This window comes from Phoenix dactylifera, chromosome 1 (assembly GCF_009389715.1).
Source record: "Phoenix dactylifera cultivar Barhee BC4 chromosome 1, palm_55x_up_171113_PBpolish2nd_filt_p, whole genome shotgun sequence".
Classification (NCBI taxonomy): domain Eukaryota; kingdom Viridiplantae; phylum Streptophyta; class Magnoliopsida; order Arecales; family Arecaceae; genus Phoenix; species Phoenix dactylifera.
In genome coordinates this window covers 5,079,462-5,104,877 of record NC_052392.1, presented here as the reverse complement: position 1 = coordinate 5,104,877, position 25,416 = coordinate 5,079,462, and the positions used below count along the sequence as shown (strand labels likewise).

Below are 25,416 nucleotides of genomic sequence, written 5' to 3'. Positions count from 1 at the left end.
ACGTTTTAATCCTTTGCGGGTTCATCAGGATTTGTATTCGAATCCGCCTAGGAAAAATTCGACCCGGAAATGGCAGCACGTGCGGACAACTACGTGATGAGTTGTCATCTTCTTATTGGTATGTTTCTGTGCGTGGGTGTCTGTCAATATACCAAGACCGCTCTAATAAAAACGCTCGCCGCGTCGAGGGCGAGAAACAAAGGTCCGCTCGGCTCTCCTCTCCAGATCGGCTCGAGGAGGCGATATCCAAAACCCTAACCCTAATCGTAACCCTCGCCCTCTCTCCGGCGTCGGGATCGAAGGAAGGAGAAGACGGAGGGGAGAAACCCTAACCCTAATCCTAAAGTTCGATCGTCTTTTGGGGAGGAGAGGGGATGGGGAAGAAGAAGAAGAGGACGTCGAAGGTATGGTGCTACTACTGCGACCGGGAATTTGACGACGAGAAGATCCTGGTGCAGCACCAGAAGGCGAAACACTTCAAGTGCCACGTTTGCCACAAGAAGCTCTCCACCGCCGGGGGGATGTCTATCCACGTTCTCCAGGTCCACAAGGAGACTGTCACGAAGTAAGGAGAAAGAAACCCCTGCATTTTCTCTCGATCTGGTTCTATATCTTCGATTTTTTTTTTTTTTTTTGGTTTATTGAGCTATTAGTGGCGGGCTCCCTGGAAATTGATAGGTGATGATCTAAACGGATTGTTGGTGATGTGTGTTTTTCTTGTTGAAAAGTTTCAACTGGGTCAGAAACTAGTGTTTTTCATTGGATTTGGTATTTTTAATGTCCTCAAGCGCATACAAAGTTCCGCAAGAGAAAAAGATGAACCCTAGCTGGACAACAAGTTTTTGATGTTCTTTGATTCAAGCTTGATCTTGTAGCTTTTATGGTGATGTTAATTATACCAACCCAATATAGATGAACCAAACTGCCGAGGGTTGCCTCAAATTTTACCCCTATGTTGCAGAACACGGACGGTGCTTTGTTTTGTGCATGTCGTGCTGTGTTGTTTTCCTTCTCCTTGGGGAGGGGGGCTTTCTTGTTGCATCTTTTGATCTTATGCTGAGAGACTTTGCTTCTTTTTTTTAATTATCACTTACTTTTCTTTCTGATCATGGATAGAATGTTTTTGCTATTATATTTGTATTGTCATGGATTGGTAAAAAAGTTCTAACATCTCATCAGAATGGTTGATGGAAATAGCAGAGAACTTTCTTCATATTGCATGATAACTACTACTTCTTCTTCTTCTTCTTTTTCCTTTTCTTTCCGATGGGGGAGGGGAAGGTGGAGGGGGCCTTTCTTGCTGCATCTTTCGATCTTATGCTGGGACACCTTGCTTTTTTTAATTATCACTTACTTTTCTTACTGATCATGGATAGAATATTTTTTCTATTATTTTTGTATTATCATGGATTGGTAAAAGCTTTAAAAAAATTAACATCATAATCAGAATGATTGATGAAAATGGCAGCGAACTTTCTTTCATATTGCATGATAATACGTGAGGCTACAACACTGTTTAACCAGTTAAACTGGCTTTACTATCTGGATAATAATGCTGGGATATAAGCATAGAGTAAAACGTGTGGGATGAGTTTAGTATGCAAGAGTCTGTAACACATGTTTCTATTTGAGGAAGCTTTTTGTCGATATTTAGCAGAGATTTAATAAGTGGTTGTTTTGGATCTCTTGTCAATCAAGGCACAATTGTCAAATTGAAGCATGATCTGCTGGATGGGATGGTTCTAATACCAACCTTGATATAGTCCCTTGAAGAATAGCACTAGATTTAGGGTTATACTGGGCTATAGTAATTTAAGACCTGAAAATGAAATCAATTCAACCACAAACTGCTGCAACAGAATCCCCAAGGATTAAAAAATCTATGTGGAAAGAGAGAAAAGTGGAGAGGAGTGAGGAATTTTTGCAGATTTTAGGACAAACAGGAAGAAAGATGAGCCACTATGCTCAAGAGAAGAGAAGAAGACCTCAATCTGTTTGGTCAGCAAACAACTTCTCTTTCATACACCACATTGGACTCAATAAATAGGAAAACCTGCTTAAAACACATCAACTTATTTAGAAAATGCTATTTAGTAGCACCTTCCCTTTGATGTCTTGGAGAAAGAAAGGAGGGGGAAAGACTTTTACGAACACTCAAGAGGAATGGATTGCTCATCTTTGAGTCTCACTACAGAAAATAACAACTAAAAACTGAAATCAAAACTTATTAAATTGAAAACAAGTAACCAACAACCTTGAAGCTCTAAAAATTTGGTCCCATTAATTGCTTCGACTACTTATTGGCTCATCCTAGAGCTTGTTTGGGTTGCCAAACATGTCTCAACATTGGATAGTGTTCCAATATTCTATCTTTTCTTAATATCATCCGTTGTTCTAGTCTTGAGTGCTTCAACTTGAGTCATGTTTGACCATCCAAGGATGTTGTAGTGGAATGTGAGCTAAGGACATTGGAACAACAGTAAATATAGGGGTGTAACTGAGCAGAATTTGACCGAGCTAGTATTAGTTCAAGCTCACTCAAGCTAGTTATGAGACAAGGTGCCTAACTTGAGCTTGGTTCATTTATAATCAAGCTAGCTCAGAGTCAGCTTGCTGCCTTGTTAGATTTGCTAGAATAAGCTCAAGGAGCCCAAACTTGTTGGCTCACTGGATTGACTGGATGTCGGCCTTAGAAGTCCTATCATCATCAATAGTCATGATGGCCAATTTCCCCGCTAAATATTGTTTTCAACCTCACTTTGGTCATCATTATTGTCTTCAAGGAGAAGAGGGAGTTAAACACCTTTGAGGCTTGAGGAATTGGTATTATGGACGGGCTTTTAGGATTTGAGAGAAGATGGCGAGAGGATAAGGTGAAGAGAATGGAGTGGTGAGGCACCATAATGAATATAAAAAGTGAATCAAGAGTAAGAACGAAAGGGAAAGGAGAGGCGCCATAACCATCTTGGAAGAGTGGTTCATGAAATTAGGGATTCATGGCACCAGTGAGTCAAAAAAGATTTATTTCATTTAAGTTATTAGATCTTGATCTGGTGGCTATAATGATTATTGTGGATGCTTATTTAAACAAAAGTTATTATTATTAGTAAATTTTAAAGATAAATTTTGTTTATAATAATGAAAATAAATATTACTTATTTTTATATTTTGTGTTATATTGAGATGCACAAAGAGTGACCTAGCATAGCTTGTGTTTAACTCAATTATATTTCCAACTTGTGTTCAGCTTGTTTACTAGCATAACAAGCCAAAATCCAGTTGAATTTCAAGCTGAACCTCAGCTATACACAAACAGCTTGTTTGTTTAACAAACCCTAATCACGTGACTTATTCAATGTAGTCATGCTCCAGCAAAATGCACACCAGAGATTGATGCTTCATTGCTAATCGAAATATAGTCATTTGGTGATGTCAACTAATTTTGATTCTCTTTTTGCTCATTTTCCATATGCATCTGATATTGGAAAGCTAGCGTTGAGTGTTACATCATATAGTTGGATCAATTCCAATAAAGTAATTATGGATTTTAAGGTATCTCTAAAAGGTTAAGCAACAAAATACACCAAGACATTAGATTGTATCGCAAAAGTTTTTGGTTTAGTTAAAGATCTATGCTTCATCAACTTTTCGTATGTTGTTATGTGGTTCTCTTGTTCCCTAATGTTTTCCATTTAAATTTTGAACCATGAAAACTGTGTGATTTTAATGGTTTAAATTTTTTTAGAAAATGTTGAATTTATGATAATGGATTTATTTTTATGTTAATCATGATTTTGGTTTTTTTGTATGTGTTACTTATGTCCTAGTTTCAACTACAGTTGATGCTTCATATTTTAAAATTCCTTTTTCCAGAGTTCCTAATGCTAAACCGGATAGAGAATCAACAGATATTGAGATTTTTGGAATGCAAGGAATTCCTCCTGAAATCTTAGCAGCTCATTATGGAGAAGGTAATGCCTGCTTGCTTGCTTTCTGCTGATAAATAAATATACCAATTGCTTCCTTTTTTAGGTGTTGGGGCAATATTTTTTTTGCCATTTCCTTTGCATAATTTTCTTGCGATCCATAAGCATATGGCTTTGCATTTATTAATCATGGTATCGCAAATCTAATTAACCTTTGCATGAGTGCTTATAATTTGTGTTCTTGTTTTATTTTGTATATACAGATATCATAATTGTCTGTCTAGCTTTCTTAGGCATATCCCCTCTACCCTTGAAGATAGGTATGAGCTGTTATGGGATCCTGACAACGATGTTAAGTTATAGGATTTTTTTGCATGAATACTCTCCTAAATATCGAATTTTGCATGAATACCCTCCCTCCCACAAAATTGATATTTGCATGTATACCCTCATAAAACACTTGTTTTGCTATTCTACCCTTTTTTATCCTTGTTTTTGCACATATATCCATGCCATCTAACGCCATTAAAAAATTAACGGTTTCAAATTAAAGTGATTAAAATATTCTTAATGGATAGATGTGTAAAAAGAAACATTTATAAGGGTATACAAGCAAATAGCAACTTTATAAGAATAGTCATGCAATTTTACATATTTAGGAGGGTATATATGCAAAAAAAAATTTAGTAGATGGAAAGAATTTAGACACATTAATTAATGTAATAACCTTCAAATTCTGTATTTATTAGTTAATATTATAGCCTTCAGAATTTCACATTTATTAATTACTGTTATAGCCGTTAGAGTCATGCATTTATGCTTCTACACAAGTAGGATGAATTAGTACATCATAGGATGACATTGAAATACCTCTTTAAGATGAACACTATCTGGAGTCTAGCGATTGATCTCCGGACTAGCTTCTGCGGCCAAGATATAAATAGAGAGGAGAGATTTAGAAGATCGATCGAGTCCACGACTAGATTCGGGAGAGGAGATTTGGAAGTAGCGAGGATTTTTTTTTATCGTCGAATACTGCTGTTTCAGGGATCATAGGGCATTGCTGGGTAAGAAGGTGATCGCGAGCCCGATTGCCTGTGGGATCACGATCGCTACCGCGAGCCCGATTGCCAATGGGATCGCTATCGCTACCGCGAGCCCGATTGCCAATGGGATCGCGATCGCGAGCATGATCGCGATCGCAATCGCAATAGTAGGGGAAAGAAGGATCACGACCGCGCGGGGGGAAGGAGGCAATCGCGATAGGATCACGATCGCAATAGGGGGAAGAAGGATTGCGACCGTGATAGCCGGGGGAAGAAGGTGATTGCGATCGCGAGCAAATCGCGATGGAGACAAAAAAGTAATTTCAAAATTTTATTTTATTTTTAATTAAAATAAATATGCTTTTCATTAACGGTATTAGAAGAATCGTTATATTAGGGCATTTGTGCAAAAACAGTGTTTTATGAAGGTACAGAAATAAATATAAATTTTAAAAGGATATTCACGCCAATTTGAATTTTTAGAAGGGTATTTATGAAAAAAAACCCTAAGTTATAAAGTTGATGCTTATTTTGTTAAAGACTTTATCCGGCATTGTTGGATGACTACTATAAACATTGATGAAAAGAATTCATTGATCTGCTTATTTATTGAGCAAAATTCCTGAAGTTTGTGAGCAACTTCAATTTCCACTGCAAATAAATGTTTGAGATAAAGCTATTTGGTACGAACAATAATCCTTTATAAATTTCTATGAAAACATAAGTTATTTTACATGCTCGAAAGTACTAATTTTTATTGAAATCTGTTGAGTGGCATGCTAGTTAACTTACACTTAAAGCATTCATGTTGCTGCATTCATTATGGTCAATTTTTATTATAGATTCAGTTCGAACAAGGTTAAGTTTTTGTCAGATTTGAAATGCTCAACATAAATGTAACTCGAATAATAGTTAGTCAAGAAGATGAAAATGTATGTTAGACAAACTTGTGTTAATTTGAGTCGGATCCAGTTTATAATACAATTAGAATTTTAAAAAATTCTAATTTAAGAATAATTTTAGATGTAATGAGAATTTTATAAGAAAAAAACTCTATTCCCTTATCTGCCTTAGGGGTCATGTTGGTGTCCATGCCAGCTGATGTGTCATGGCATATGAACTATGTTGGTGTATTTTGACCATATTGTGCCAAGTACGGTGTATGGCAGCCCATGCTGTATTTAAGTGGGTTTGAGCAGCAACATGTATGATGCTGACTACTGATTGGAATAGGCCCATGTACTCCCATCACCCAACCTCTCACCCTGGGCCCTTTGCCTTTTTTGCCCCCTCCCAGTCTCCGATGTTCTGCTCCCCGATTCTGGACTTTTTAACAGTCGAATTCATTGCTTGCTAAGGTTCTGGGTTTGGTTGGGATTAGATGGGAGGCATGATGGCTTTTGACAATTGGAAGGTAATGTTGGAGGTGGAGGCGAGGGTGTTACTAGGGAGGAGAGGAACAGTATGGTGGTTGTGAAGGACAAGGATGAAATGCTGTATCAAGGTCTCCCTCTCCCCGCCCTTTCCTTTTCTTCCCTTTCTAGTTGCCTTACTCACTCGTATTGACCGAACTAGGTTTTCAAATCTCATTTGGTCATCCTCAGGTCGGGCTAACAGGCTGTTTTGACCTAAGTGTGTTCATATTCTAAAAGTGATGGAGAGGACCTAGTTTAACAAGCTTATTAAGGCAATGTGGGAGAAACCCGTCTAGCTTTACTGCCATAAATTTAGTCAGATGAAATCCGTCTTTTCATTTGCTTCAAATAAGTTGTCTCTGCTTGAATGCCTGCAGCCTGATTTGTCTATATGTTCATCCACAATTATATTGAGAATGGATCAGTCATGCATGTCAAGTATGGAATTCATGATTTTGTGCTGGATCTATTTCTATGGCCTCTCGACAGAGAGATCCCTTCTTTTCTAAGAGAGAGCAATTTTCTTCCATGATCATTATTGGTTGGTTGAAATTGGACAAGGTTCATCTCTTCTAATGTTGGAAGTGCCTTATGCAAGTTGATGGAACATTCAAAGAGTTTGCAATAGTGTTGCTTGAATCTCCAAGGTTTCCAATTTGTGGTAGTGTTCAAGTGTTGGGCTTTAAGATGTTATATACATTCAATTGATTATTTAGGCGGTTCGAGTACCCATGTTATTCTTGATTCTGTCATTCGATTCATTACTTACCGTCTTAATTCTCAAGATACCATACACTTCATGGCAGTGCCTTAGAGCTTCGGAGAGGTCTAAAAAGTGATGGCTTTCCTCTGGTATGGTTTCATTGAATGCATAAATGATACAACTAAACTATATCTTACGTTGGTGATAGCAAGGTGCTTAAAATGTTTAAATGGTTATTAAATGCTTTCCAATCCTTAAATGCTTACAAAGTTTTTTTTACGTTAAATAGATCATTAAACGGCTAAGCAGTTGAAAAAGTATATAGAAAGATGAGAAATAATTGAATCACATGTAAGTTGGTTAAATACAATTACTTATCTTATTGGAATTCATTTGTTAACTAATGCATGCATAACATCTTTTTCCTTTTGTGTATATGTGAGTGGATTCCATTTTTGAACAATTGTATCTATTATATTTTTCCTTTTTTTATACTAAAACGAGAATTACCTATCCTATTGAGAAGGTTATCGATGTTGCATCCAGTTGAATGTTTTGGACAGCTCAGGAAGCTTTCACCTGTTTTTTATGAATTTGTCAATCTAGAGGCTATCTGATCTGAGCATAAACTTTAGTCTCACGAGAACAGGTTAAGAAAAGGCTTTGACTGCAACACCTGAAATTTATAAAGTTCCTGTGTCTTTTGTTTAATATTGTGCCCTTGCAATCCAGAGCAGTTCAATGAATTGTGTTCAGAATGTTGTTAAAATATTTATCTTCCAGTTTATTGCATCTGGCTATCTGTGCAGTATAAGTTAGACATATTCTCTTTAGTTAGACATGTTCCCTTAATTTGTTAAAAATGTTTTTTTATCCACATCTATAGTTAATGATTTGCTTATGAAGACCTAATGAGGTATAAAACTTGCTTATACGCCCCCTGCACCCCACTCTGTTTTTCTTGACTTGACCATTTGTTACCATGCAGATGAGGAAACCTCAGCAAAGGTAGCCAAAGTGGAAGTACCATCTAATTTACCTGTCAGTGGTGTGTTACCTGGTCCTTTAGGTGTTGGATTTCCAGCAGCACCAACTTATGGTGCAGTGCCACCAGTGTATGACCTCATTATCTGTTGCTTATTTTAAGAGAGTACTTTCCTTCTATTTTCATGAATGTTTATGGATCAGCCTGCCTTTTTTCCTTCTGTCCTTTTTTTTGTTGATGTTACACATGTTCTTACATTTCATTTGCATCTTTTTGACTAGCTACAATCCGGCATTGCCGATGCAGCGTCCTAGTTGGCCAGCTCCACCTCGGGCACAGTCTTGGTATCCACCACAGCCACCAATTCCAATTCCTTCTGCACCGACAGTACTGCCACCACAACCCTTGTTTCCTATTCAGAATGTGACTCCTTTGACATCCACTACTGCTCCTGGACTTCAGTCATCATTCCAAGTTGGTCCACCTGGTCTGCCATCTTCCACACCGCCTTCAGTATCCCAACCATTGTTTCCTATCACTAGTACTAGTAGTATACCTGCCCAAAGTTCCCCTTTTCTGGCAAGTACACTGCCTGCAACAATTGCATCAAGCTCTCCCACAGTGTACAAGGGTGCAGCTGACTTGAATTCTATATCCAACACCCCTGCAACAAGTGGATACCCTGCCCAAAGCAATCAAGGTAAAAAAAAAAAATCTCGTTTTTAATACATGTATATTTCTGCAGAGTCTGGTAATTTTGTTTGATAGTATCTGATTGCACAGTTTACCCTCCCCTAATATCAGATTTATTGAAATGCTTCTGTTACTAATCCTGATGAATATCAGCTTCAAAAAATTGCTGGCAGATTTCTAATAACTAAAAGATTGTTCATCTCAGTTGGCACTTATTCTTATTGGCAGCATCAGCAGCTATTATTAGCCATCGTTATATGTTGAGCGCCATATATAAGATATTTTACTTTTAAAATGATTTTTTTTCTTTTATTGCTGCCTGCTTGTTATTGTTGTTGTGCTATGGTCACGTGCAAGATCCAATGTCATGATTCATATGCTAATAATATTTTTTGATGATCAAATTTTGTAATTGAGGTTCTTAAATAACATGAGATTCTAAAACATCTTATTGGTGGCCGTACAATGAATTGAAAGGTTAGAAATACTAGATATATATTTCTTGATTTTGATGATTTCTTTAACTGATTCTAGGTTTCACTCTGTTTGTCAATGTAATTGTTTTGATCAACTAATCTACCTGACTTGTGAGTGTATCTTGATTAACTATTTTATGCCATCATATATTACTTAGTTTTGTAAAGTTATATGATTTTCCATACAGGATTATGGATGCAATATCTTTTCTAGTATCTTTGCTTTTAAATTTCATATCAGTTTGATAGACTTCTATATAATTGATTTCACAATTGTGAAAAGTGTTATGTATCATGCCTTTGTTAGTTTGAAGTACCGCTTGGCAATATTGTAAGGAAACACTAGGCATTGAGTCTAATATTTTTGGGGATTTTGTAAGATAATAAAAATCAAGAAGTATCAAGCAAATAACGGGATAAATATATAGCAAACATATTCTTTATTATAAACATGCAACTACAAGATAATAAACATTTTTGAAACAATTTTACCTTATTATCATGATATGTTGATGGAAATATACGAAGGTAATCTTTTGAATATTTACAAATATCCTTCTCTTGAAGTAGAATTGTTATAAACATACAACTACAAGATAATAAACATTTTTGAAACAATTTTACCTTATTATCATGATATGTTGATGGAAATATATGAAGGTAATCTTTTGGATATTTACAAATATCCTTCTCTTGAAGTAGAATTGTTAAAGTTGTTATGTTTATACTAATATTTGGCATGTGCAATTCACACTTTTGTTTCGCATTTGATGGACAATCCCTATAATCGCACCAATCAAAATTATATGGAGTAGATGTGATAGAAGGTATATCCCTCATTTAATCTTATGTGCTTCTTTTCCTTTTAGTCTTCCATTCTTTTAAGTAAATACAAAGTTATGCGATTCTCATTAAGAGGGTGTATAACTACTATCATAAGCAAACTCCCAAGCGATGTTTGAAGCTCCACTTGGGAATATGTCCATCTAAATACCATGTGCATTGCACATAACATATTTTAGTATAGTTTAGAGGGGAGGACAGGCATGCATTTAGCCACTCAAGATTACCTGTGGAGAGTCTTAATAAAAAACAAACATGGAATTTTTATGTGTATTGTTTTCTCACTTAACTATTGATGTTTGTAAGAGCAATTTCACAAAATCTTCAGCTTGAAACAAGTCACCTAAGATCAACCAACCAATTGCATGCAAAAATTTCTTGTAGAAAATCACTTACAAGAATAAGGGGTTTTATCTAACAGCTTTTGTCCGTTCAACATATGTTGATGATGATCTCAGCAACTTCATTTTCGGAGTGAAGGGTCATGGTCTCTAATTCCTTTATTGCGATTAGATTCTTGATTGGATTTGCTTCACCCAGGCAGCTGCCTTTTAGGCTTTCGCTGAGACTTAGAACTAAAGAATTTCAAGATAGAACAAAAGAGAGGAGAGAGCTAAATAGAGAACTAGAGGAGAGAGGAGGTTTGATCCCTATAAGCTTACTCCCCTGCTAAATTTATTAGGAGTGAGGAACAATATTTGAGTTGACAGCTGCATTCCATTTCTAATCTAGTTAGGATCAAGAGAAGGGATGTGATTAGGATTGAGATGCACAGCCCTGTAATACACACAAGTGAGGTGCTTCAAATGAGGGCCCAAACAAATCTCATGATCTCTTGTCTAATAAATAGATTCTGTTAGCAGCTATACAGCCCTCCTTGGTAGTCCAATGAGTTTGCCTTTGTGTGCCCATTGTAGGATTTTGACATAAATGGAACGCAAATTTCATAATAAGCCAAAACAACTTTAGGTGTGCTATAAGGTATGCTATCAATTAACACTTGACCGAACCTGTCCCATCTTTTGAGTCCCTTGAGTTTTCAAAGTGGTACTACAACATTGTCCCCAACTATTATGCGTATCATGTGATGGTTCAACTGTCTCCTATCATCATCCCTAGTTGTGACTTTTTGAAGGAACAGATAGCTAGAAGTTTAGCTTTCACTCAATTATCTAAAAAAACCTATTTTTTAAAAAAATGCCTATATAATTATTATGTATTTATCCACACCAGCCATTTCATTCTACTATAAATAACACCTGAATATGCACGATAAAGAAAAATGATCTGATTAATGCCTTGCAAAGGTATCTCGTAGGGCTAGAAATGGGATGGTATGGACTAAGCCACTCCTTTCCTACGCCTAAGGGTGCGCGTTTGGTGTTGCTTCTGCTTTCTAAAAGGTTATTCTCAGAAACCACATTCTTTAATAATAAGTATTTTTTGATATATTTTTGGCATTTAGTAATTATATTTTATACAAGATGGTTGACAAGTAACCTCCTCACAAGCAAAGAAGCTAGAAGCTAGTTTTTCTAGCTTCTCTTGTAGGTGTTTCCTTGACTTCTATTGCTTGTTGAAGCAGTTAACAAATAATATTACCAATGGCTTATACTTTTAGGAAGTATCTTTTTTACTTTAAAAACTGCAGAAAAGACATTTTCTAAGCAACACAAGATGTGCCCTTAGCATTAATGGTTTATTCAATCTTCATATGGACCTAGATGCAAAATCTCCCTGGAAGGCTGGGCCTGAGTCTAGCTGGACCCAAGCCCTAGCCTAAGGCCCAAAAGGGTCCAACTCCACAAACTTGCAGGCTATTAACATGGTTCGACCTAAAGCTGATTTGGAAGAAGAATGCTTTTCGGGGGGGGGGGGGGGGGGGGGGGGGGAGGCCAAGGTCATCACAAGGGAACAACAGGATATTTGAAGGAGGTTAAGGTCATATTGGAAGGTTGGAGAGAAGTGAAATGTCTGATGGGAGATGGTCAAGACCTCTTTGGATTGATAGTTGAGAGGATTCGAGGGCACAATAGATCATTTTAGAGGAGGTAGAGGTTGCCGCAAATCGGCAAGGTGAGGAGGCTGAGACCACTAAGGATCAAGGAAGAAGAGGCTAAGGCTATCACAGATCAATAGATGGGAGGGTCCCTAGTTTTCCACAAATCATCATAGGGGATAATGTCATCAGTGTCAAGTGGAGTAGAGAAGAGGGCAACAGGTCAAGGCCAGCAAGAAGAGTAGCAAAGTGAAGTCTTTGATGCTGTGAGGCAAGAGCAGTAAACCAGAGTAAGGGACTTGATATAAAGATAGAAAATGGAGTCTAGGGGTTTGGATTTTATCTTTTGTCTGGGTATTTGTGACCTTGGCCATGCATAAAAAATTGATGGATTCATAGGATATCTTGTATAAATTTAACACAATACATATATACATGTATTCATATATACATATGTAGTGTGTGTAATATTATTTAATAGGTTTGGTCTCTAGGTCAGGCTTGGTTTGTGCCAACAGTTGCCCAACCAGCCTAGAATCTATTGGGTCCTAACTTTTAGGTCCAGCCTGACTTGAAAATTCTGCATCCACAGTCTAGCTTATTCCCATTTTTATCTCTACACAGGCATCTTAGATGGCTTTCTTAGGGCATTATATCCAACATTTCATTGGCCGTCATATCCTAAACAAATGGCATCTTATGTTGGTATGCTTTGTGTTCCTGAAGAAATAGCTTCTGATTCGTTATCTGAGGAACTTCAATTTCTATAGTGCCAAATGTTGGTTGAAGTAAATATATGCAGTTGGATTATAGTACTATTCGTCGAAGCCATTGCTGCTGTTGTGGCTAGAAGAGAAGTATCTGTCTTTAGGGTCAGACAAGTTAATGGTCCTTTGGTTCTGTGTGGTAAAAGATGTCCCAAATGGATTGTTTATCATAGATGCTGAAGGATTTTCTTTTCTGCTTGGAGATGTGATCATGGAGCACTAGAAAACGGCATCTTTTATCTACAAAATAAGGGTTTGTTTGGTTGTATGGAGTTTGTTAAAATGTGGAAAAGCAAAAGGAAATGAAAAGGTTTTCCAACGAAAAGGAGAAAAACTTGCAAATTTGGAAAACCTACTTCTGTAAAAAGTTTTCCAAGGAAAAAGGGGAAAAATATCTAGCTAAGTTGGAAACCTACTTCTATATTACTTTAATTTCCTGCCATCTGGACAGGTGAGAAGCTCAATTTTCCCAAAAAGTTAGTTTTCAAAAGTCTTTTCCATGCTCCCAAGCATACCCTTGTAGGATTAGCAATGTGAAATTGGCATATGGTTACCATGTTTCAAGAATTGGATATAAATTTTATTCTTATGTCATAAATAACTTTATATTGAAGAGCATCGAGAGTACTATTTGGATTTGTATCTTGTAAGTCAAAAATTTTCATGAAAAAGATTTTTGATCATATATGTGTTGACAATGAAAATATATTCTTTTCAATGTAAAAGACATTTCTTGTCTGGAGATGGGAGCATGTAGAAATTGGCATTTTCCATTTGCACTTGATGCTTTATTGAGATGAGCTATAGCGAGATCTTGTGTCCTATCTTTGTAGTCTGCGTATGGGAGGACACTCTTAGTAGCACATAATTCATGATGATGATAGCATGGAATGGATCGCCTTAAAAAGTCTTCTTTGCCAAATTGTGTGGATTTTGTGACATTTATCTGAAGAACGTATATGCTAGTTAGTGTGATGAACTTGTAATGGTGTAAGTGGCATGATGGACTTGTAAGGAGTAAAATGTTAACATCTTTAATTCTGGGTTGATGATAAATTTAGTTTCGGCAGTTGCTTTTCTACTATTTGTCGTGGTGATGTAATTGATCTGGATGAATTGGACATGGAGCATTGAGCATTTATAGAGTTGCAAGGGAGCGGTACTCAAGTTGATTGCAGTCATATGAATGAAGAGCGGATACAATGCATTCAAGCCACACTATAAAGCACTCATTGATCTTTAAAACAAGCTCTGAACGGTACTTATGCAGTTGATTCAGAAACCTGATCACTTCTCAATGAAAAATCCCCTCATGATGCCCATGGATGTTTTAGCTTTCAATATCAGGTTGAGAAGGTGGCAAGTGGCAGATTGTATTTAAAAGCAAAGTAGGTATAAGACAAATTTCCTCATCAGATGTCTGATGCATTAGTCACTTCTTAGACTCTAAATAATCATCATATCATTTTCTATACCAGTTTGTGATAAAGAAGGGTTCCAATGATTTATCAGCTTTATGCATGAGATGCTACACCCTTCTGTCATCAAGACTTGCTCTTTTATCAGGCGATTGTAGGTCATCTTGATGTTGTTATTTACTCTCTGAAGTGAACTCAATCAAACTCCATTGTATCTTCTTGATGTGGTAGGATTTTAACATTGCTGATGAGGTTGTCATAATTGTATGCAGCTTTTTCCTCATGGTGTAGAAATTATGGATGATAGCATAGGCTTAGTCACGAATTCCTTACGTGCTAGGAATTTTCTGAAAATTTTGCTTTTCCAATCTGAAGTTCCCCCTACTTTTATTCAGTATTTTTTACTTACTTGGAAAGACTTTTTGGCTATGTTTAGGGTCCTGAAGAAAATCCGTGAAGTGCATTAATTGCTATGAAGATAATTTCAAATATGCTGTTAATGGAAATTGTGAGCTGAGAAAAATAGTGAACTTTTCATAGATTGAACAGCTGTAGGAATTTAGTTCATGATGGTTTGAACTTTTGTTTGGCCCAAAGGAAAAAAAATAAAAAAAAAATAATCTGTTTGAAATGATATCCATGTTTGATGATAACCATTGTGTGTAATCTTTAATGATTGTAACTGTACCATAGACCCTCAGAGAAAGTATTTTGTGGTTCATCACAGTCCACTTGGTCAAATGGAGGCTTGCATTTCAAATAATTATAGACTGTTTGAAGATGAGGAATTCTTTTATACATAGGATAATAATTGAGATCGAGGAATGACATGACAGAGTAAGGTGAAGAATTGCTCATGGAATGGTTCTGCTGTTAACTGTTCTCTCTGCATTTTTATTCATGAAGTTCTTTTCTTCGTTAAAATTATGAGTCTATGGTTAAACTGTAAGGCACATGATCTAGGCTTGTGCCTTGACATCGTCATGTTTGCTTTTTCCCCACTGATGTATTGGGAAATATGTAAACTTTCATTAATATTCTTGAAATGTTTATCTCACATGTCAAATATATTTGATGTAATGAATGCTATGACTGATTCATCGGCATTTATGCAAGTTAGAATCCCTGTTAACTGCATTGTTAATGCTTCCATAGTATATATTCATCAACCCTTCAAATGTTGTGGTTATGTTCCAGAAAGTTTGTAAATTATTTTGATATGTGATATTTTGTCTCACTTTTTACGTCCTATGGAAGTCCTTGATCTCTTCTGTACATAAAGGGTGATGCTATGTAACTTAAGGTTTAAATACTAAGGAACAGGGCTATCCCGATATTTTCATGGAAACACCCCGTGTATTGACATGTGGGATGGTGGATGTGCATTCCTATGCTGACAGTTGGGATGGTGCCTTGTCCCGACACTTGGGACAGTGGGGTGGATCGCCACCTCACTAGTATCTATAACCCTGAATTATAACTCCTTGCTCCAGAAATCTTCAGGTATCTGTGAAGCTAGATTACATCCTTACTGATGTGGCTAATTATGCTTTGTCTTCCTTGCTCTAGGTGGTGCGCCCTACACAGTTTCACATATGTACGCTTCTGGGCCTAACACAGGTGGGCCCTCGATTGGCCCTCCGCCTGTGATATCTAATAAAGGCCCTGCCACCCAACCAGCTACTAACGAAGTATACTTGGTTTGGGATGATGAGGCAATGTCCATGGTTAGCTTTTTCACTTATATCAGTTTCTGGTTGACTTTTGTTTTTATTCCTATCATTCAAAGCTATAATATTATGTATTACTTTATGATTGTTTCTAATATATGCACGCTGTCCAGGAGGAAAGGAGAATGTCTCTGCCAAAGTATCAGGTGCATGATGAAACTAGCCAGGTAAGTTATAAATGTCATTTGTTTATTCGTTCTGATGGATGTGCAAACTGGTTTGCAGTTGCAATTGGATGGATAGACAATTTATTATTGCTTTCCGAGGTTTTCTTTGGTACTACTATAAGGTACTTCTGTGATTTGTTTATGCCAATCTAGGTACTACAATGAAATGATTAGAGCATTTAGTCTGTAAAATAAGTAGTAAGTAGTAAAGCCCTTTGCAATTTATGAATATTGGCCAAATGGTCTTTCCATATTGTTGTTTAAACGTGTGGTTGATGGGAAATTTGTTTGATCTTTTATTCCCATCCTCTGCTTTGATTGCAAACTGCCATTGTTGAGGTATCAAGGTCCGGTAGGTATTTTATGTTATTTTTGCTTCTAGTTAGTGTTACAAATCTGACAAGCTTGTGCTGCAAATGACTGGGGCCTTCGCAACCTATCAACGGCCATGCGAAAATGTGTATGTATTGTGCTTTAATTGAAATTTTTATTATTTATTTTGGTATTCATTCTCCCTATTGCTTCTTAACAAGCGTGGGGGTTTGGGTGGTACAAGAATATATGCCGGCAAGCTTTTGTCAATTCATAGCATATCTTGTTATCTGTTTTTGATCACGGTGTGCGACGAAAGTTTTGTACAGGTCAGCTTTCATTCTGCCAGCAAATTTGCTACCTCTTGCATTAGTTAGATAATGAGCTTGAAAAAATCATTCTAATCTGTTGAATAGGCACCGATCACAGTACCTATCTAATTGCTTTGTTGGTGCTACTGATTTTACAGATGAACTCTATTGATGCAGCCATAGACAGAAGGATATCTGAAAGCAGACTTGCTGGTCGTATGGCATTCTAGTGGTCATTCTGAAGCTGGTCAGCCAGATCCCATCAAAGCATTCCGTTCTAGATAAAATCCCTTGAAAATTTTAAACTCTTGGGAGGCACTGGTCATCAGATAGCCAGGTGTTTTCTTTTTGAAAGTGGAAGGCTGCCATCTTGTTGAGTTTATTCAATCCGTATATGTGTGGGGAGTTCTACAATGATTCTTTCTTTTTAATTAGCTAGGAGCAGAGGTTCTCACCATTATGAGAAACTAACTATTGTTGTTTTCTGTTAGGGATCCTTCTTCATGTATGGTATTGACACTAATTTGAATTTCATATGCTATACACACATTCGAATATATTTGTTGATGTCCCTTAGTATGAGCAAATAAGACTCATGCCCTGTTCTGATTGAGTAAAGCTTATAAAACTGTTATATCGGTACTTGTAACCTCCAGTCTTTGCATACTTCTATTGAGGTCTGTTGGATGCTTGCACTCGATATTGGTGCATAAAACAACACTCCCTTCTATATAAATTTTGTGCTCAACGATTTCTTTATATATCTTTTGTCTGAGCACTGCTATGAGGGACTACTCTTCTTTGTGTGTGGTTGCCTGATATGATTCCTGAATCCTGATACACGAATCTTTTATGTGCTGTCTAGTCAGTCCATCAGTCCCTACGGCTAGATGGAGGAAGATAAGCAGAATGCAAGGAATTCAGATTGAAACCGAACCCTGGAGTTAATTGGATTCACCTCTGGCAACAAAGGCCTCCACTTTCATGATTCCCACCAACTGATTGATAGGGTGGAGGGCCGGTTACAAGCATGGAAATAGAAGAAGGAATTACCTTCAGCAGGTAGAAGTAATCCAGTGAAGCTCCTTGAGAAGCTTGAAAGTATGCTTAAGAATTTTCTTAGGGGTGGCGGTTCTACACCAGTGAAGAAATATGCATTTGGTTTCTTCGGATCATCTCTGTCAACCTCAGATCAAGTGGAGGTCTAGTCATTCAGCTCCATGTCATCGGCGCATGGCTTTAATGGTAAAAGCAGCAGGAAACCTTGTCTTGCATCCACAATCTCCTTGGTCAAGGATGGTAAACAAGAGATATTGCTTTGATGGTTGGATTTGTTATACGCCTACTTGGTCTGCTTCTAAGATCAGGCGTCAGGTTTCTTATATATGGTGCCAAGTTCGTGCTGGTGACCTGGGGAAGCAACAACCGGAGCTCCAATACCAAGAAGTAGACTTTGTGGGCATTGCAGCAGGTATTGGCATCTCCTTGCAGTAGAATTTGTGGGCAATCCCTCCCTTTCTTCAAAGTTTCTTGATGGTTAACAGCTAAATTAATCTTGTATCCGATTCTATACACTCGGAAGCCTTTAACTCTCCGAGCTCTTCATCCTCTGGGTCCATTTTTGGTCTCCTGGCATGCCCCCACTGAGGGAACGGTGAAGGTTGATTTTTATGTATGGGTCGTTCGAGGAACATGGTAAAGCTGGTGTTGGTTAATGTCATCAGAGATTTCTCAGGGCTTGGTACAGTTTGGGAAGGTGTAGACTGTAGAAATAGCTTGTCTGCGGTTAAGGGCCAGTTCTATACCTCCATTTGGCTCGAGGGGGATCCCGGCCAATGCGGTCATAAAGATTGAGTCACTGCAGCCATTGGCCTGAACCATTCTTCTTCTCTGATGCTCCATGATTACTCAAGTTTTGTCTTCATCTCTGCGAAGCTTTTATGCATCTCATGTTTGCTTGAAGCCAATCAAGTAGGTGAATGGTGAGGTGGGTGTGCTGCTAAAAATGATTCCTACTGAGTACTGACTGCTGTTTAATGATTTCCCTTCTCATTTGAATACTTTCGCCCAGGCAGATGCTTTGGGTGGCCAGTTTGTTAGGTCGTGGCCGAGCTCCTAACCCCTTCAATGTATCAAAAAAAAAAAAGAAGGAAAAAGAGTTTCGTGGATAGACTATCAACCTAAGAAGCGATGGTCTCATGTTAACAAAGAATATTTTCTCATTGGAGCCAGTTTGAGCAATGACCCAAGTCACGGAATGCAACATGGCCATGGTACCTGCCCAACAAAAATCCTCTAGTGCGTACATCAGAAAATATCCTATAAGACAAATTTTCTATTTTGCCATATTTTCTTTGTCTTAAAGAGAACTCAAAAGTCAAATCGAAATAGGATTCCTCCTACTAATAGAGTCTGTTAGTTCTATAACTTCAAAAAAAAAAAACAAAGAAGCAAAAATAATCACGTGCGTGAAAAGGGTCGTCCACCCACATTCTCTTTTCTTCCTCTGAGGCCTCTCATTTCGAAGTTTTTTTCTCCTCCTGTGAATCTACTTCTTTGTGAAGACGTCAAAAATATAGTATTCACATATGGTCAAGTGATATACACCTAGCAAAATAATCATTTAGCGACTCAATACACACTTCTAGATCAATTGATACATAGTTTCCAAAATATAGTATTTACAAATACAAGTACATGACCAAGTTATACAGACCTGACAAAACTGTTATCCAGCATTCCAAACATACTTTCAGCATTCCAAAACTGTTATATAGTTTAGAGAATATGATGTTTACTAGTACAGACTTTATGGCTAGATGATATACACTCGTCGGCTTCCAAATACATACTATAAGCTTACAGCGACCTAATGCACACTTTTAGATAAATTGATATATAGTTTTCAGAATACCGTATTTACCAGTATATAGTATATGGCCAGACGATACATACCTAGTGTAATAAAGGAAAGGCACCCTCATTGGGCGCTCCCCCTTATTATGGCTTGGCAGTAACGCCTGGCTTACATGTCGTTTTGCCTTTGGGCAAAAAGGCCAAAAATGGCCATTGATAGCCGGATTTAATCCGGCCATCAGTTATGGTTTTGGGGGCCTATATAAGGCCCCCCTCCTCCCTAGTTTTAACTGCACCAAATCATTAAAAAAAAAATTCTATTGTGTTCTCTTTTGTTGGAAAATTCAGGATGTGGAATTTAGAACGTTACTCTTGTTGTGCGTTCTTCACCGAGTTAGAAATTATGGAGGCTCAAATATTGGAATACTTGAAACAACCTCTGGAGTATCAAATTTTCGCGATTGTGAGGTATACAAATTTTTGATGTGTTATTCATTTGTATATATAGTCTTTAATATTGGTATCACAGCTATTTGGGTTGTTTTCGTGTTCTTTGGGTATTGAGATATTTAGACGAAAATTTTTCTCTAATGATTCCATGTTTACACTATTGCAATTGATTTTTTTTTTTCTAATCTTTGCTGCCGGATTTGCAAGGCATTTTTTTTGTTAAAAAAAAGGCGGCTGAAGAAAAAAAATCAGTTGTAATTCTTTGGTTGCTTAGTTCTTTGCTCGTGGAAAACTGGATTGGACGCTATATGTATGGCACTTTTATGTTATCACAACATTTCAGAAGGCCTTGTGTGTGCAAGGAAAGCCCAACCCTTCGTGAAAACTCTTTTCTGATCTGTCTGCTGAACGTGTTTCCGACTTACACAACCGGAAGAGAAAGCAGGAGTTTTGATAAAAAAAAATGGATTTTGTCTGGTTTGGGCTGCTAGGAACCCTACTCGGTTCTTTCTTTTTTTTTTTGTCAAAGCCCATTTCTGTTTAGTTAAACCATAGCCCAGAATATTCTTTTAAAGAAGCCCAGCCGAATTTTTCTCTTTACAATGCAAAATTGGAAATGTTGGCATGAGGAGGCGTGAGGGCTCGAACCCCAACCCTTGCACAAAAGATTTTAGCCTGGCAGCCATTAGGCTGCTAGGCAAATGTTTTTAACATTGAATAGTTTTCAATTGTATTAAATGCTCTAATAATATCCATTTTTAAATGGCATATGCAACTTATATGGATTTTAACTCATTCAATTTACTGCCAAATTTGAGTGACTACCATTGGGTTGACCATTAATGCATTTTATAACCTGTCTTTTATTTATATAACCATATGTGGTAAGAAAAATGCATAGACGTTTATTTGGCTCTTATTAGTTATTGAGAGCCTTAATCATTAGGCTATTATAGATAAATTGTATGAGCAAGCAATATTTATTTATTTAAATATTGTTAAATTATTAGCATTTATATTTGGTAAAATGCTTAATTTATGCGCATTTAGATTTGAATTGATGATTAATTCCTTTATTGTATTTAAATTGATTAATTTCTTTAAATGCTTGGAATTGTTTATGGGCTTTTGTTTTATGCGCATGTATATTATTAAGAAATTGTTGGGCTTGTTTATATTGCACAATATTCTTGTATGCGATTATATTTGATGTTAATGCTTTGGTATTATTTTTGAATAAATGCTTAGAAATATGTTATTGCACTCAATTTTTGGCTATAAATGTTTTTTTTTCACATGTTGGCTTAGAGTGCATAGAAACGGATATTGGCATAGAACGAAAGCCGGTCTGATCGCCCTAGTAAAAATTGTTGCTCTCAGTGACTGGTCCAAAAGGCTATTTTTATGGCCCTAATAAGAATTGTTGCTGTTAGTGACCGGCCTAAAAGGTTACTATGATCTAGGACTAAGTTTGTCACTAACAACGATAGTTTTTACTATGGCCATAAAAATAGTCTTTTGGGCTAGTCACTGAGAGCAACAGTTCTTATTAGGGCCATTAATAGCAATTATGGAAAATCAATCAACAGAATCCATGGTTTCCGTGATTGTGAACAGCTTGGAAGATCCTTATTAGGGCTGTTAATGGTAGATCCTTAAGGTGCTATCCATTTTAGAAAGTGAGAGTATGGTATGATGGAGTTGAAGAATTATTTTTCCTCCAATACATAATTTGCTCAAAAACTAGGTTAAAGAACTAATGACTAGATATTGTGGCATTGGAGATGATTAGGAAGCTTAGCGAATTTTCGATCTAGCGACATGTCACAAGTTATTTTTAATTTTTGACTTAGATTGACGTGGCAAATTCCTAGAATGTGTGTATGATATTTCTGTATGGCGCAATTTTGTAGTGAGATGGCATCAAAGTGCATTATTGCTAATTTGAATAAGGGGGAGGAACTGAACGAGGATAATTATGACATATGACATCACAAGATCCAATATATCTTGGATGAACAAGAGGTCTTGGAGACCTTGACACATTCGCTGGTTAAGCCTCCGAAAGAAGATACCGAACAACACAAGAGAGATTTTGATGCCTATGAAAATTGGCTCAAAAAGGATCGTTATGTGCGCTTTACTATTTTAAGCAGCATGGTCAAGATCTTATTGGTAGTTTTAATAAGACTTGGTTTCCATTTTGTTTTTGAGAATAATAGTGTTTTATTTTATTTGAGAACAAGTTATTATAGATGTAGTTTTATTTCTGATGCTTTTATGATATTGGATTTGAATTTTTCTGAAGTTGATAATTTAGTTATTTATTTGACTTCATCTGATAATGTTGATTCACTTATATGGCATGCTAGGCTTGGCCACATTGGGCAAGATAGGATGATTAGGTTAGTTAGAGAAGGCCTTATAGGCAATCTCGCTAAGGTCTTCTTGCCTACATGTGAATATTATTTAATTGGAAAGTCTAAGAGAAAACCATTTGGAAAAGCCACTCGGGCATCATTTCCGTTGCAACTAGTCCACTCTAATATTTGTGGTCCAATGAGCGTGAGGACAAGACATAGTGGTGTCTACTTCATTACATTTATAGATAATTTCTCATGATTTGGTTTTATCTATTTCATCTCCCATAAGTCTGAAGCTTTGGATTGTTTTAGACAGTATATCAGTATGGTTGAGAATCAATTAGACAAGAGTATTAAAACTCTTAGAACCGATCATGGTTGTGAATATCTATCTGAGCAATTTAAAAGACTCTGTGATGAGAAAGAAATTAAGAGGCAATTGACGATGCCAAGCACACCGCAACAGAATAGTGTGGCAGAAAGGAGGAATCGTACAATGCTAGAGATGGTTAGGTCGATGATGAAACAAGCAAACCTGCCGATATCTTATTGGGGTTAGGCATTATTGACTGTAGCCTACATTCTTAACTGGGTGCCCTCAAAGTCAGTACCTTCCAACCCGTAGGAGCTTGGATCGGTGAGAAACCTAATTTGAGTAACTGGCGGCCATGGGGTTCAACGGGTTTTGTTCATGATACTTCTCACATGTATGGAAAGTTAGGCCCTAGAGGAAGAAAATGTATCTTTATAAGATACCCAGTGCATTCTAAGGGCTATGTTTTAATAGGTGAATAATCTGATGGAAGTGTGATAGAGTTTGAATCATGAGATGTAAAATTCATAGAAGATGAATTTCCAAGCAGAGGAGAGGTTAATAGAAGTTTAGAACTATATGAAATAATGGATCAAATGGAAGGCGCTCTAAGTGACCCAATAGAGAATGAGGAAGAAATTTCTCAAACTCATAGGCATAGTGGGAGTGACTTACCACCTAGTGGGAGTACACCATTAGAGGATGATCTACAACAACCTCAACTACGTAGAAGCCAATATGGAAATATTTTCTGTCATCGTTTTGAAATTGAAGAGGAAGCTTTCATGGTTGCTCTACATGATGCTGAGGAGCTTAGAACAGTTGAAGAGGCTCTCTCATCTTTTGCTAAAGATGAGTGGATAAAAGCAATGGACGATGAGTTGGAGTCAATAAGGACTAATTAGATCTGGAATCTAGTAGACCTACTGCCAGGACGAAAAGCAATTGGGAACAAATGGGTTCTAAAAGTCAAACGCGAGGCGGACGGGTCAATAAAAAGGCATAAAGCTCGCCTTGTGGCGAAGGATTGTACCCAACATGAGGGCATAAACTATGAAAAAACTTTCTCACCGGTTATGAGGTTTTCCTCAATTAGCCAAATTCTGGCCATTATTACAAAGTTTGATTTGGAATTATATCGAATGGATGTTAAGACTGCTTTTCTTAATATAAAACTATATGAGGAGATCTATAGGGATCAGCTAGTTGGTTTCGTGGTCAATGGATAAGAGCGTAAAATATGCAAGCTCAAATGGTCTATTTATAGCTTGAAACAATCGTCTAGATAGTGGTATCTTAGATTTCATCGAGCCGTTCTGACGAAGAAGTTTACAATGTTCGAGGAGGACCATTGTGTCTATGTTAAATGGTCCAAGAATAGTTTCATTATTTTGTCATTATATGTTGATGACATCTTATTGGCCGGAAATGATAAGGAATTAATTATTGCCACAAAAGAATAGCTATCCTCCAATTCTAAAATGAAGGATATGGGTGAGACAGACTACATTCTGGGAGTTAAAATCTTTAAAGACCGCTCAAAGAGACTTCTGGGCATATCTCAAAAAACCTATATTGAAAAGGTTTTTAAATGCTTCCAGATGTATAACTATAAGCCTATTGATACTCCTATAGCGAAAGGTGAAAACTTATGTCAAGAAATGTGTCCTAAGACTCTAGATGAAATTGAGAAAATATCTTGTGTTCCTTATGCTAGTGTTGTAGGTAGTTTGATGTATACCATGATGTGTACATGACCGGATATATGTTATTCGGTTAGCTTAGTCAACAGATTTCAGTCCAACCCTGGGTTTCTTCATTGTAAAGCTGTCAAGAGAGTTTTAAGATACCTCAAGGAGACAATGGACTATGTGCTCTGCTATCTTGTTGGCTACACTGACACTGATCGGGGCAGCGATCTGGATGAGCGCAAATCGACTTCTGGATATTCTTTCTTGTTTAATAATGGCGTCATTACCTGGAGTAGTAAGAAACAACCCTGTATAGCTTTATCGACTATGGAGTCGGAATATGTAGCATGTTTAGCAGCTATTCAAGAAACAATTTGGTTAAGGAGGTTCCTCCAGCACCTTGGAGTTGTCAAGGATGCTTCAAATCCTGTGATGATTCATTGTGATAGTACAACAGCAATTGCCTATGCTAAGGATCCTAGGTATCATGGAAGAACCAAATATATTGACATAAAACATCACTACGTGAGGGATATGATTACGCATAAGAAGGTGATCTTGAAGTATATTTCTATGAGTTGCATGGTTAGGACCTCTTGACTAAGCCTATAGCAAGAGATGTTTTTAAGGTATATGTTAAAAGTTTAGGGTTGCGTAGATTGTAATTCAGTTGACTATGAGTTGTACACATTTTGGAATATCAATGAATATGATGTTATTCATGAATTGATTTACACACATTTTTCATATGTTTAAACATATGATATAAAAGGTATGTTAACAAGTTAGATTGGCTCACTCACACAAGCAATCGCCTCTAGCGCTTGGAAGCAAGCAGAGATGAGACATTATGTCTCTTAATACTTTTTTGGTTCAAGAAGAATTAATTGTTGACACATTAAATGTCGCCTTAGTCGGAGCTAAGATGAGGTCTATCTTGTAAACACCATGC

General features: G+C 37.1%; 1 protein-coding gene across 6 annotated transcripts; it reads left to right on the top strand.

Moving 5' to 3' along the window:
* Positions 1–186: 186 nt before the first annotated feature.
* On the top strand, positions 187–17,373 carry LOC120110203 (protein SUPPRESSOR OF FRI 4-like). 6 transcript variants are annotated; one of them, XM_039124542.1, is made up of 8 exons: positions 187–565; positions 3,874–3,971; positions 8,079–8,205; positions 8,357–8,775; positions 15,841–15,998; positions 16,115–16,147; positions 16,227–16,290; positions 16,950–17,367. In XM_039124542.1, the coding sequence occupies exons 1-7, from the start codon at positions 375–377 to the stop codon at positions 16,242–16,244; spliced, it is 1,044 nt and encodes a 347-aa protein (XP_038980470.1). In that variant the 5' UTR covers positions 187–374; the 3' UTR covers positions 16,245–16,290; positions 16,950–17,367. The 6 variants fall into 6 exon arrangements, 5 of the variants coding, with proteins under 5 accessions (XP_038980470.1, XP_038980462.1, XP_038980465.1 ...); XR_005510973.1 differs by having other exon boundaries at positions 16,115–16,809; XM_039124534.1 differs by lacking the exon at positions 16,227–16,290 and having other exon boundaries at positions 16,115–16,168; positions 16,950–17,373.
* Positions 17,374–25,416: the final 8,043 nt, after the last annotated feature.

Coding starts and splice junctions, on each gene's coding strand:
- LOC120110203 (XM_039124524.1), top strand. CDS start 375: ATGGGGAAGAAGAAGAAGAGGACGTCGAAGGTATGGTGCTACTACTGC. Junction 8,206..8,356: donor TATGGTGCAGTGCCACCAGT/GTATGACCTCAT, acceptor CTTTTTGACTAG/CTACAATCCGGCATTGCCGA. Junction 8,776..15,840: donor CCCTGCCCAAAGCAATCAAG/GTAAAAAAAAAA, acceptor TCCTTGCTCTAG/GTGGTGCGCCCTACACAGTT.